Genomic DNA, 13,194 nt, shown 5'->3' with positions numbered 1-13,194 from the left:
GCATTGTTATGGTTCGGCTCTTGTCGTCATTGCAGCGGGTGGACATCGGCCACTACCCGAATGCACGTCGAGCTATTGATTATCAGTTATCACGAGCCCAAATCGAGTGCTCACGCAAGGCTCGGGTTGTCTATGAGCCGCATCCAAATATCGTCACAGGGAGATACTGCAATCCCTCAGCTACGTCATCAAGTTTGCAAAGGAAATTGAAAAAGAACGTTCCCTTCTGTCCTTGAAATGACACCAGAAAGGAGTTTCTTGGTCAGTGGTGTTGCGTGCGAGTATACTTCGATACCACTACAGGGGTGGAACTCATAAAATGTACTTGGGAGCAGCCACGGGAGCAGCTGAAACAGCTGTTTTGGAGCAGCTTCGGAGCAGCTAAAACCTGGAGCAGGCTAGGAGCAGCTCAGATAAGTTTTCACTGCACTTCAGCTTGTGTCTTAGACAAGCACGGGAGCAATTTCAATTGTGCTTAGCAGCACAGATGAACATGAGTGTTTAGGGACCTAGGTAAATGGGATAACAGTGTAACAGATGCGAAAACTTGAAACTTTGCGAGCCTTAATGAGGATCAAAAAGGCAAGCACCATATGTTTATGCAGATATTATATCCTTGATATTTTCTGAGTGGCTTACAGCTGCTCGAAATTAAAAAAAAAACAAAAAAAACACTGCATATCGCACAACCCACACATGCTCAACATACCAATTATATGCGCGAGCCACGTGACGTGCGCAAGCAACGGACGTGCAGTTGCGTGGAGGAACAGGGTAACAAATTTCGAGTTTATCTTATTGTGCAACTCAATATTGAAACAGCAGACTACGATTAACGGAGTTATCATATTCGAAGCGATAAGCAGGAGCAAGGTTAAAGTACGCCGAGCAGATCTACCCCTCGCGTGAGAGCTGCTGGCCGGCAAGGTTTCGGATCGGACCGCGTTTCAGTTCTATCAAATGACGATATATCTTCCGGGAATGCGGTTCCAACTTCTAACGATGAAGTACTAAAAGGAATCTTTTACTCATTTGTTTTCAACTGGCTGACGTCCGGATCCCCGGCCGCAGAGCCTCAGGCGATCTGACGCCTGAACGACTCAACCTCACCTCTGCCGACTTGCTGAACCACTGATGTTTGAATAACAATCCAGTCGCAGGTGCTGTAGCGCTAGGAATCCGACTCCCAAATTTTTTGCACGCTTCCGATTCGAGATACACAGGGAGAATAAATAGAGCAAAAGATTGCAATGCCGACCAAGCTAAACGCGCTCATTCTTGCCAATCGAGTCGATAGAAACCGAAACGAAGACAAAATACATTTTTTTGGGCGCACGTTTTGCGATTTGGTGCATAATGGCGCAAGGTATTGTCTGTGGCGCAGTTTCCGCTACATGGCGCAGGATGGCGCAGACAAATGCGTCTGGCGCAAAATGGCGCAAATGGCGCAGCCGTTCCACCTCTGCACTAGTGCCAGTAAGCTCGTGTAAAGTGAAAAACATTAGGCGAATATCGTTGCAAAGCCTCTTAAGAACTCATACATTTCTGCTTTTCTTTCGAGCAGAAGTCGTAATGCGACACAAACTTCTTTGCCACGTATTTGATGCAGCAGTTGCTGACGACAGTAACTGTTGAGTCACACTTGGATAGAGGCGTCGGTAACGGCAAGCTCAATGTAGCTAAAACAAGTGCTTGGCGCTTTGCAACAAAATTGTGCGTGTGTGCACAGCTAAGACGACAGCACGGCATTTACTCTGGTGAATGCAAAACTTTTTCCTACAGCAGCCTCAACAGATCTGAAAAACCAAGAATCAGAGGCTTCAAATAGCCCTGACATATGCCGTGCAAGCTGTAATGTGAAGTGCCAGGCTTGTTTTTGAACATTTTAAAGTTTTTTCTAATATAAAATGCAACTTTGAGGTGCTGTTATTCATTAAAAAGATCACTCACAAAAACATTATAAGCATTTCTTTAACAAATAAACCATTTTTAATTGGCATAGATGCAAACTAACCTAGCCACTCCGTGCATTGACATAGCGTGTCGTCTGCTCGCTTGCAGCTGCGTCACAGGAGGGTGCCTGTGAGGTGGCGCCATTAAAACATCTCGTCGCCAATACTATCTTTGTTACGTGACATGACCAGCCAAAGTAACTCGTTTCCATTCAAGTTAAGGTCTGGAACACTCTCCTCGGGCCACTGGCTGAGGCAAGGCTTGGTTGTGCACGTGATCAATCCATCTCTATCCTTCTATCCTCCTTTCTCATGCTCAGAGACGCCTTTGGGTTGACTTGCTCGCCGTATAACCGTGCCCCTATTTTCCGTCCACTGAAAATTCAGATTCCCCAACATCGGCCCACCGACGACAATAAAAACCCCAAAAGCCACGAATTCCTACAGCACGTAATGAAACAAAAGTACAGACACCTCGTTTTATCTTTAATATAAATTACCACGAAACGATATATACACGGTAAAATCTACAAAAGGTGGTGACAAACAAGTAAAAAAAAAACCCTGTTTGGTGTTTGAAATGAGGCTTTATGTACAAGATGAGTCTCAGCTATACAACAATACAGTTTTTGTGTCTCACAAATCAAGACACTAAAGGAGAAAGGCATGCCCTCCAGAAAAAAACGAAAACCACAGAGACTCCCGCAACTTTCTGCAGAGGAACAGACGCATGTACACACAAAAGTGCAGAAGGCCACGAGTTCCAGCACTGCAACTATGGACGCCGCCGTCCCGCATGCCGCCAGATCCGTCCCCAACATCTGTCGTGTCGAAGCCGGGGTTCGTCGAAACCCTGGTTCCAGCCTTGACGGCGTCGGTCTTGAAACGAAACGATCCCCTCGCTCGACGGGCGGCCGCTCGCAGACAGACTACGGCCTCTCCTACCTTCGAGGTGTCCCGAGATTATCGAAGAGGCCCAGGAAAGATTGTGTTCCCACGAGAAGAAAGAAAGTAACGTACAGTGTGCCTAGCTTCACCGTAAAATAATGATGCGACAGATTTTTTTTTCTTCTCCTCGCCCTTTTTGGCGAAAAGTTTGCACATAGTCGGATCGAGCTGTGGCTATGCCGGCTTGGGAGGGTTGTTGCGCAGGCGCATGGTGTAGGGCAGTGCCCCCTGCTGGCGGGCCGCCTCGATGGCTGCCTGCACTGCCTGCACCGTGGCCGCGCTCACGTCCACGTTCACAGAGGGCGCCCTGGATGGCGGCGCGCCCTCTGCCGAGGGGGCCGTCACGTTGGGCGGTGGCGCCGACTCCCCGGCCGCTGCGCTCGTTGCCGCCTTGGCGGACGCGACGTCCACCGCCTTCGCGGGTGCCTCGGTGGTGACGATGGTGGCCACCAGGGGGTTGCCGGAGCCCTCCACCGTGTAGGTGGCGGTGGCAGAGGCCGGCTGGCTGGCCGACGAAGTGGCTATCACCTGACATGGGTGTGGGGGGGAGGGATGTACGTTTGGTGGGGGGTGGGCTAAGGTCAGAGCCTGCCACCGTCGTGGGGAGGGTGGGGTGCCCTCTTGCTACCGCCGCCGCTGCCTTGCTCCGAGGGGGGCGCCTTGAGGGACGCGGGAGGAACCAAGGAAGGAAACAAAGGTTGAAACCAAACGGTTCAGAACGGGTGCAGGGAAACAAAAAGCAAACAAAAACGGGCAAGAACGTAAGATGCCCGAGCATATCGAGGAAAGGCAAGTCGAGTTTACTTCGGTTTGGGAAGATTTAGCGTCAAATGACGTCAATAACCCCAAAGTCAATGGATACGTATGCGGCAGCGCCGGCATAATACCTGCATTATAAGTGGACGTTTATTAGTGCTTATAACCAAAGTCATAAGTGGTATTGCACATAACTTGTATCGTTAAAAGTAATTCGTCCGAGCTCCTTACCAACTCTCATTATCCACCAGGAGGTGATTCCAACTGTTTGATCTCCGTACGAAGCATCATATTGGCTTCAAGTTTATATTAGATATAGCTAAGAAAAATTTAAACTTAATTATGGTACAAGCAGGAATTCGCCTCCTTGATATGCCCGTACAAACAAATTAAAAAAAGGGTGAAAAAAACCCCAAACAGAAACAGATAATTTTAAAGCCTGACGGCAAGTTAAAACCAATGGCAAGTGCAAAATACTCCAAAAGCCATAAAAATGTTCCAACAAAAATAAGCAAGCCAACTCCACAATAAAAAGAAGGTTTTCCCATAATGAATTTCCTTTTAGCGCTATGAGAAGCCGGCACACTTACAATGTTTACGATCCGCAGAAAGTAAACGACATAGCAACACCCACACCGGGGCATCTCAACATTGTCATCGCAACTGCCAATCTAAGCCTGTCGGTAAAGGGTTGTGTTCAAACTAAATTCAAGACATGAAATACGAACAGGAACCACAGCTTCCTTCCACCCACTGACGGAATTGTCGAGAATGGCTTCACAGGGTTCGGCACAAAGGAAAAATTTAGTACAGCTTTAGCAAGAGCCTCGATGTGCCCAGCATCCTGCACTCCTCGAGGACTTCACGCAAGTATGGTGCCTGGAGCGTGTCTCCGACTGGCCCGTCTTTACCACACCCTTAAGAGAGGTCCCTTAGTATTCACCCGACGACGTCATAAGAGCGTCGTACCGTTGCCTGCCGCAACCCTAACAACCAAACAAAATTCTGAAGAGAGAGAGAGAAAAAAAAAAAAGCATGAAAGAAGGTTAATATTACGGGGTTTCGACCCCTGGCTGCCGAAGCTTCCGTCAACTGTCAATTAGGGAAATACAGGAAAAAGAAATACATTCTCGGTAGAAAAATATGTCGACTGGGAAAAATAATGCGAAAAATACAAACACAAATTCTTAAAATGATTGGAAACAATTATTGATATACAAAAAAAAATACCTAAAAAAAATTAGGTAATCAGTAATACTAGTAAAAAAGAAATGTTCTAAAACCTAAGGCAATTTACCGAATAAAACGGGCAATTCCGAAAAACAGACTTGTACTTCCTCACCGTCAAAAAGTAGGATAACAAAATATTCTCAGAACTAATTTAAATCTAACATTCCATTCTTCCTCAGAAACTAAATGACCAGGCACAGCTTACATTTCCCCAGCAATAAATAGTGCTACAATGAAAGATATCCTTAAAGGGGCGGTGCAATGATTTTAACACTGAACGAATGTGCAGCTTGTATTTTTTATATTTTTTACTTCGGCATAAGTAAGAGAAAAAGTGCCACCATACCCCAAAATACCTCTATTTCGCTGCGTAATCGCAAAATAAAAAACGCTTTTTTTCCCAACCTGCGGCCACATGGTGACCGCAAATGGAACCTGTGGTGTGACGTCATTCGGAGTGGTTTTTGTAAGTGATAGTGTTAGGCATTTCTAAGCTTGATTTCAGGTTAAGTTTTAAAAAATCTTGTTGTTTAGGCATGCAGAAACGCTTCAAAAGCCTAATATTGCCGCTAAAAGGGTATGAATTATTTGTGGCGCCATCTACCGCAAGTCAACCAAACCGGCCGTCGCCGTCATCCGTCGACGCCCGAGGCGCCTACGGCGGCTACACGAGCAACCCGGACGTTTTGTCTTTCCCTCGCTCGACGGAGTGCGTTGGTCGTGGTCTGTAGTATCGTGGTATCGTTATTGTTCCTGGTGTCTCGACCTCGACTTCGACTTCGACTGCCCGCCGCGTCGCAAGCATCTTGCGCTCGACGTTGCTCAGGCTGTCCGCCCATGCCGCCATGTTGGTCGGGAATCGGCGGGAGAGCGGCGAGCCTGGCGAGCCGGCGAGCGTTGGGGAAACGGAAGCCAGAAGAACCCAACCGGAAACCAACGCCACTCCGAATGACGTCACAGGCGAAGCTGGTGCCGCTTCAATGTTGAGTTGAGGGGTGCCGGCGATACCAATTTTTTTCTTTTTTTTTAATGAAAACTATGGCAAGTAGGAAACAATGGTTTTCGGTCCTTCGTTTCATATGTGGCCGGGATCAATTCCCGCAATTAATTAGCCAAAGTCCGCAAACTGTTGCACCGCCCCTTTAAATGCCTGTAAACGTCACACACAGAAAAAAAAAAAAAAAAAAAGGAAGTTATATTGATATATACATAAAATAAATGCCCACTAATTTCACTTACCCACTTTTTTATTCTTCATGAATTGGTGCTCTTACTAAAATATCGAGGTTCATTTGAACCTCTACAGCCTTTATTTAAACCTGTTATACCTCGAGTGGTGCAGGTTAGAGAAAACCGTTTATTCTCTCTTTAGTTTTGTTTTATTTATGTGAAGCTGGAGAGCGACCTGCCACAGGACAGGCATCTTCCACATGCACCACCCCTGCTCGGCCCCGTAGCAAAAGTGACAGCACGTCACTTTTGCTACGTCGTCGGGCAGAGATCGAGAAATCGCTTTTTACGGCGAAGCTGTCTATGGCTAGGTTCTGGCAGATTGTCTCCGGCGACAAGCAAACGATTCTCCTCTCCGCTGCCTCTTTCCCGAGTCGTGCATAATCCTCGCCATGCGTGGCGTCTCTTTGCTCCCTGACACTGCGCAATACCGTGCGTTCTTCGGCGCAGAAAACTAGAGCCTGCGCCATGATTGGCGTAGCCGCGCTATAATAAAACGTCTCTATCCCCCCCCTACACTTTGCCATGTGTGGAGTCTCTCCACCCCCTGACATGGCACAATGCTGCACTCTTCAGAGCACCCGCTTCGCTGGACTTCCCTCTTGACGGGGTGGAAGGGCTCTCAATTTTTTTAGAAGCAGTAAACGGCCCAGTTGGAGACGCATTCCGTAGTACGAGGGCAAGATTCCGTGGCCCCCCCAAGCCAGGGGTGGGGCTCACCTGCAGCCCCTGCTTGAGAGCCACTGTCTGGGTGGGTGCCCCCGGCTGCTGCTGCAGGGTCATGATGCGGGTGGGCACCAGGGTGGCCGTCGTCACTCCCCCCGTGCTGCCGCTGGGGGCCAGCGTCACCGTGGCCACCGTGCCCCCCTGCTGCTGCTGCTGCTGGGAGGACTTCTGCAACATGGCGTGCAGTTGCATCTGCGTCGCGGGGCTCACCGTTGTCGCCCCGCCCACCGTGCCGCCGGACGTCACCGCACCCGACACCTGCACGCAGAAAGACCCTCGACGCTCTGGGACTGCAGGTATGCGACTGGAAACCAGAACAAGCAACTACGGCCACTGACAAGATGAGAACGGCAGGAAGGATTCAGTTGTCCCCCCCTCCGGGGCAAGCTTCTCGCGCAACTCGAGTGCTTGTGCACAGCCAAAGCGCGGCGGAAGGCATGGAACACATGCTCGAGGCCGGGCATTCGAAAGGCGTGCCCATCGTTCTCATTCTGTCTGTGACTACACCCTCGGATGTCTTTATGACAAACTCCGCGGGACTGCCAGAAAAGCTTGCTATTAGAGAACACTAAGCTCCCACGAATAAAAACGCAACAAGGTAGCAGGCGTCGTGTTTGGAGTAGTCGTGCTGTGCGGTACACTACTACACAGTACACAAGTTTGAAGTCACAACCGCGCCCTGTACGGCAAACGAGCCGCTCCCGCGCCACCTGCTCCGACGGGGTACGGCAAATGGACTGCTCTTGAGGAGGTTGTGCTCACCAGGAAGTTCTGGTTGACGGGCAGCACCTGCTTGATGATCTGCTGGACAGTGATGGCGGTGGCTGAGGGCAGGGCGCCGCCCTTGGCGCCCCCGGAGGAGCCCTGCTGCACAATTTGCACAGTGCCCAGCTGGGCTGCCAGCCCCGGGGAGGAGCCCTTGCTCTGCAGCTGGGCCTGGGGAAGGGAACACGGTCACACCTTTTTAACACCGACTGTGTCGACACGCTGGTTTTCGAGAAAAAAACTGCCACGCTCCGATGTAGCACTCAACCGTTACAACTATGTTAAAGTTGTGTAAAGCCAGGGGACATTTTAAAACACAAATACAAAAGTATTCCCGACAAGAATTGAACCTGGAACTTGGCGGCTTTCACTTAGTTCCACTATGGACACAATTAACCCTAATTATAGGCAGGAAGGTTTCAATTTCCCAGGGGGGAACGCCCGACGTGCCCGTCCTACCCTTTCCCCCAATACAGGATGTCCCCAAAAAACTTTAGTGTTGTTATAATCGCAAAAATAAGCAACACATCACCAGACATACTGTCTCCACCCCAAATGTGCCACTGGTGGTTCAGACCAGATGCCAAAGTTTCAGAACAAATCGTTCTATGATTCAAATGGTATAAACTATTTTCGGAAATTTTAAATGGGAAAATGGTGGCTGACAGTGCCAAAAGTACATGGGGCTGAGTAGCGCAAAGCACTGATCTCTCTAACAATTGTTGGATCACGCTTCCCCGCTACGTGAGTGCGGCCACCGGACGGTCATCTTGCAAGCAGAAAAATCATGTTTTTGAGACCGTTGCAGACACCGGTGGTAGCGTGTTAAAGACACGCGTTCTACTCGCCGAAGAAATTTTTTAAACCCTGCGAAAACAATGAAACTCGCCCTTAAGAACATGTATAAATTTTTATGAAAGCGCAGCTCCGCAGGAAAAAGGCACAACTCATTGAAAGCAAGTTTCGCCGGTCTCGCAGCGTGATGAAAGCGTTCTTGGCACACTGAAGTGCTGCCTCGCTGTGTCTTCGCACACTTGGATACCGATCCAGAATCGACGCCGCGGGAGAGTTTTGTAGATGTAACGCGCGTAGATGTCTTTGCATCATATATCGGCCTCGGAGTTCTGAATCGTCCACCTGTTCCGGCGTGTAGCTATTCATAAAGGGAAAAAAACAATCTGTACGGCTGCTCTTATCCACTATTAAACAGTACATGGCAGCACAGATAGAGCAACGCTGTGGAGCAAGGAAGCTTTTCGAAAGCAAAAGTACAAGACGGCGAGATTGAATCTGTTTTGAACAATGGAGCCAGAGGCATCTGAAGTGTTTGGTAGGTAAGGGGGGGCGACGGGTTGAACAGAAATAAAGATTTTTGTTCTACTCAATTGATTGCCATGTGTGCCTAGTAAATAAAACAAAAAAAAATTGTGCCCCCCTCCCCTCTCCTCCATCACCACTGGACACTGGATCCAGCTCGTTTCTGGACCGCGAGTGCCTCAAGTTACAAATACAGTCGTCAGAGTAAATTAAAACGCTGTTCCAGAGGCACAAACGGCTTCATACACATTGCACTCACAAAACAGATCCACTAGGCGTCGATTCTTGATTGGTATTCAGGCGTGCGAAGGTACAGAGATGCAGCACTCGGTATGTAAAAAAAGCTTCGATCATGCCGCGAGACTGGCGAAACTTTCTTTCGACAAGTTGTGCCTTTTCCCTGCGGTGCTGCGCTTTTGTCAAAATTTCTACGTGTTCTCAAAGGCAAGTCTCACAGTTTTCACAGGGGTTTAGGAAACTTCTTCGGCGAATGACGACGAACGAGTGGAAAACGTGTCTTCAGTATGCTGCCGCCAGCCTGTGCAACGCTTGAAAGAAGCATGATTTTTCTGCATGCAAGTTGGCCGTTTGGTGGCCGCGCTCGCGCTGCAGTGACCAAGCGGGGATGCGCGATCCAGCAAATTGTCACAGGGATCAATGGCACGAACTATAAAAAAATGGACCCCATTTTCCATTTGAAAATTAAAAAAAAAAAACTTTTTAATAAGATAATTTTTTGTTCTTTAAATGCACACCTGCGGTTCTCAAATGCTTTAGGTAGTCCTAAAATTGAGTGATTTGAGGGAGGAAGTGGCTTCTTCAATTTTTCATATTTATAGTCTTATCTCTTTTATATTTGGCATGGTATTTGATTTGTTTTGCTGATTTCAGAAATGTAATCCCATTTTAGATATGTTTTCTTTTTTTGAACTCATAAACATTGTAAAAAATGAAAGCCGTTTACAATTCCTTGTGATGCCGTATTAGAGCGCAGCTCTCGAGGAGGAGGACGGAAGCGTACTGAGGGATAGGCGACTCCTTGAGGTCACGTGACCTCAGGGGGGGTCGTGTGACGTCAGGGGGGTCACGTGACCTTAGGGGAATCATGTGACCTTAAGGGGGGGGGGGGGTCACGTGACCTCGCGGTTACACCAACGGCGACGCCGTAGGCCGGAAACGGGCCCCTAAGAGCTGCGCTCTAAAAGAGTAATTAGTTAATTTTTACGGGGTTTCAAAACACTTTCCTTCTAAAATATATATATATTTTTTTTTAAATCGGTGTCAGTTGGTTTCAAGAGATACGCCATGCAAGCTAAAGTATTTACTTCAACTAAGTAAAAAATCAAGTTTAGATAATTATCTTGCAAATTAGTATTTTAGTTTGCAATTCATGACATCGGCAATCTCCGACAAAGGATGGGGGGGCTCTGCCCCTCTTGAAAAATTATAGGTGGGGTTAGGGACACCCCCCTCTTTTCCATAGTCTGTGCCTATGGCTCTAACCAACACTACTATTCCAGTATCAAGACAGTGAAAAAAATTGCGGTGGCTTAGCTCGGCTATGCCAGGATATACGTAGCGCGAGCTTATGCGCACAAAATGAGAGGCGCTATCAAGCGGCTCTGGTGCAGCGTCAGACTTGGCTACTGCGCAACGGAGGCGCACAGCTGGGCACGCAGCGGTTCCAGTGCGTCTGCCGCGGCTATGACGTCACTCCTCTGTAATGTGCAGACCGGCGAGGCACGCGCAATGGCGGCGGAGCACGCGCAACGGCGGCGGAGCGCACGGCGGCGGCGGCTCTGGCGCGCCAGCTGTGCGCTGTGTGACGTCACTGCTCCTCATGCATGCGCAGCACGGCTCATTATCCAAGCCATGCGAAACTGCTCAACCTCAGCCAGTGTAGCTCACGCTACAAAATGGCCAACTCTCGGAGAAGCACTCCAGAAGCCCGCATATTACGCCGTCGGATGTCGCAATCCTGGCAGTTGGTTGGAGAAGTGCCGGAGAAAAAAGGCGAGTGGACGCAAGGGTTGCCCTCGCTGCAGCGTCCCGAGGAGTCGAACACACGTTTATTTTTTAACGTTGCGCACAAGTCCCTCGTTTTGAAAGGTCTAGCTAAACCGAATGGCGCGCCGTCGAGAGGGGGCGGGGGTCTCACCTGCGAGAGTCCCGGCACCTTCTGCGTCTGCAGGGTGACCTTACGCTGCTGCTGCTGCAGTAGGTGCTGCTGAATCTGCAGCTGCCTCAGCTGCACCTGCTGCTGCTGGCTCACGGTGGTGGCTGGCTTGCTCTGAATGCCCAGCTTGCCCTGTGGAATTTAAGCCGCACGACGTCAGACCCTCAGCCCGGGGCCGCTCTTCGCCAACTGCTTTGGGCACATTGATTTCCTTTGCCCAGCATACTTGCAGAACCGGCGAACGATTTTCATAGCTGCAATAGTCTATACAGGTGTGTGAAAATATGTTGGCAAAGCCACCAAGAACAACTTTGATTCATTCGCGCTTGTCGATGCGGACATTCCCGTTGTTGCTCCTGACACGGATGCTGCGATGATAGACCTCGCGTGCTGCCAGGGTAAACACAAAGGGACGTCAGAGAGGCACCTCGGGAAATGCCGACCACTGCGGAGACGCAAAACATCCTACAGCTGCTTGGAGACAAAGTGGAGTGCAGCGGCGGTGACAGTTGCTTGCGATGCCAGAAGCAGTTCGAGGAGAACCAAAGCCCGGCCGAAATTATCGGCAAACTCAACTTAATTCCTTTCTTGCTTGGTAAAGCTGCCGCGAGATGTTCCTAACCAAGGTTTGCGTGATTAATTATACGGTCAGAGTGTTCTGCAGTGTTTCCGTCTGCTGGCACTGTTTTTTATGGCTCTATCGCTTTTATCGAATTACCGCTTATATAAAAATTTTTTGCCGTCCTGCTGACTTCATTATAACAAGGAATTACTGTATATATATTTTATTTATTTTTTTATTTGTGCGTGGGTAGCACTTTAAAAATCAACCGTTGAATGTGAAAAGAAAAAAAAAAAGAGTGTTGCTCTTACACGAGATGAGTTCGTATAGGAGAGTGTTTTAATAAATCCCCTTAGACTCTGTCCTAACCCCAGTACGCGTATCTTCTCTTCCACCACATTCGAGAGCGCAAGACAATGTGGTCACTCATCGACACCGACGAAGGCATCTATCGAACTGACCCACGGTAACATAGCCCTAAACACTGTCTATATTGCTGCGAGATGTGAGGACCACACTACAGTCAAATCTTGTTATTTCAAGCTCGAGGGGGATCGAAAATTTGTTTGAATAAAACAAAGTTTGAATTACCGGGAGTTTCCTACCATAGAGACGCATAGGATGAGACCTGCATGTTAGTTTGAATTATCCACAAGTATGAAATAACGAGATTCGACTGTACTAGGTTTGAGGTCTCCTTTGAGATCACCGCTAATCTTGAGATAACCCTTTGGTTACTCCTCAGCACCTCAGTTAGTAGCTAGAAAAGAGTCGCCTCGCCTTGGGGGGCCCTCCTCTTATCATTCTCTCCCGTGGGGTCCCTTTTCCATCCCACCACTCATCGGGGAACCTAGTTGTTTTGGGTGAGGATGATGCCCACGGGGGGAGGAGGTCGACGCGCATTCCCGACTCTGGAAATGGAGGGACTCCTCCCACGGAAGCGATAGAGATTGAATGTGTCGCGAAGGTTTTCCTTTGCTCGGTTCTGGACTGCACTCTCGGGATGGTGTCGACAGGGGTCTGACCTTGTCAGCGCGGGGGTTTTTGGGACAGTGTGTTTTTACAGCATAGCTGCTAAGGGCTGGTTTTCTCAGGATCGTGTCTGTCCTCGAATGACCTGATGACACAGAACTCTGCACAGCTACCGCCATCTATGAGCGACGGCGGCAACCTTTCGAGCCTTTCCACTCTGGCTTGGCAACTTGCGGCCGGCATAGTACAGCTTCACTGGTCTTCCTTCTTCACCGGAGTGAAAAGGATGAAAGTTTTTTGGTGTTCTAATAAACACCGTTGGACCCAGTCCTATTGTGGTACGTGCACCTCTTTCTTAAAGAAGCGATCAGATGTGCGGCTGATGTTCGGACCCACCCGTAGCGGTGTTCTCGAGAGAAAGCTGCGAGGTGTGGGAGTAGACTTGGCGTCTCCCCAATAGAGGCCGCTGCTGAGCCCTTTGGCTACCATCACCCGTGACCATCCCACAAGCTCAGTGGCTATATAGCATCCGACTTCCGTCACGCCCATCCAGGATTGGA

The 13,194-nt window shown here is 49.0% G+C and overlaps 1 protein-coding gene across 1 annotated transcript in view; it reads right to left on the bottom strand.

Moving 5' to 3' along the window:
* Nucleotides 1-2,421: 2,421 nt before the first annotated feature.
* LOC8039649 (helicase domino) overlaps nt 2,422-13,194 on the bottom strand; it is a 148,045-nt gene continuing 137,272 nt past the window's right edge. Inside the window, exons 41-44 of the mRNA XM_029974730.4 lie at nt 11,083-11,232; nt 7,605-7,778; nt 6,837-7,100; nt 2,422-3,559 (exon numbers count right to left, since the gene is read on the bottom strand). Coding sequence (XP_029830590.2) covers nt 3,482-3,559; nt 6,837-7,100; nt 7,605-7,778; nt 11,083-11,232 — 666 coding nt within the window. The 3' untranslated portion in view covers nt 2,422-3,481. The remainder of the gene's footprint in view (nt 3,560-6,836; nt 7,101-7,604; nt 7,779-11,082; nt 11,233-13,194) is intronic.

The sequence above is a fragment of the Ixodes scapularis genome, unplaced genomic scaffold (assembly GCF_016920785.2).
Source record: "Ixodes scapularis isolate PalLabHiFi unplaced genomic scaffold, ASM1692078v2 PGA_scaffold1__304_contigs__length_218370807, whole genome shotgun sequence".
In the NCBI taxonomy this organism is placed as follows: domain Eukaryota; kingdom Metazoa; phylum Arthropoda; class Arachnida; order Ixodida; family Ixodidae; genus Ixodes; species Ixodes scapularis.
The sequence above is the reverse complement of the archived record's forward strand: the minus strand, read 5'-3'. Positions and strand labels throughout refer to the sequence as shown.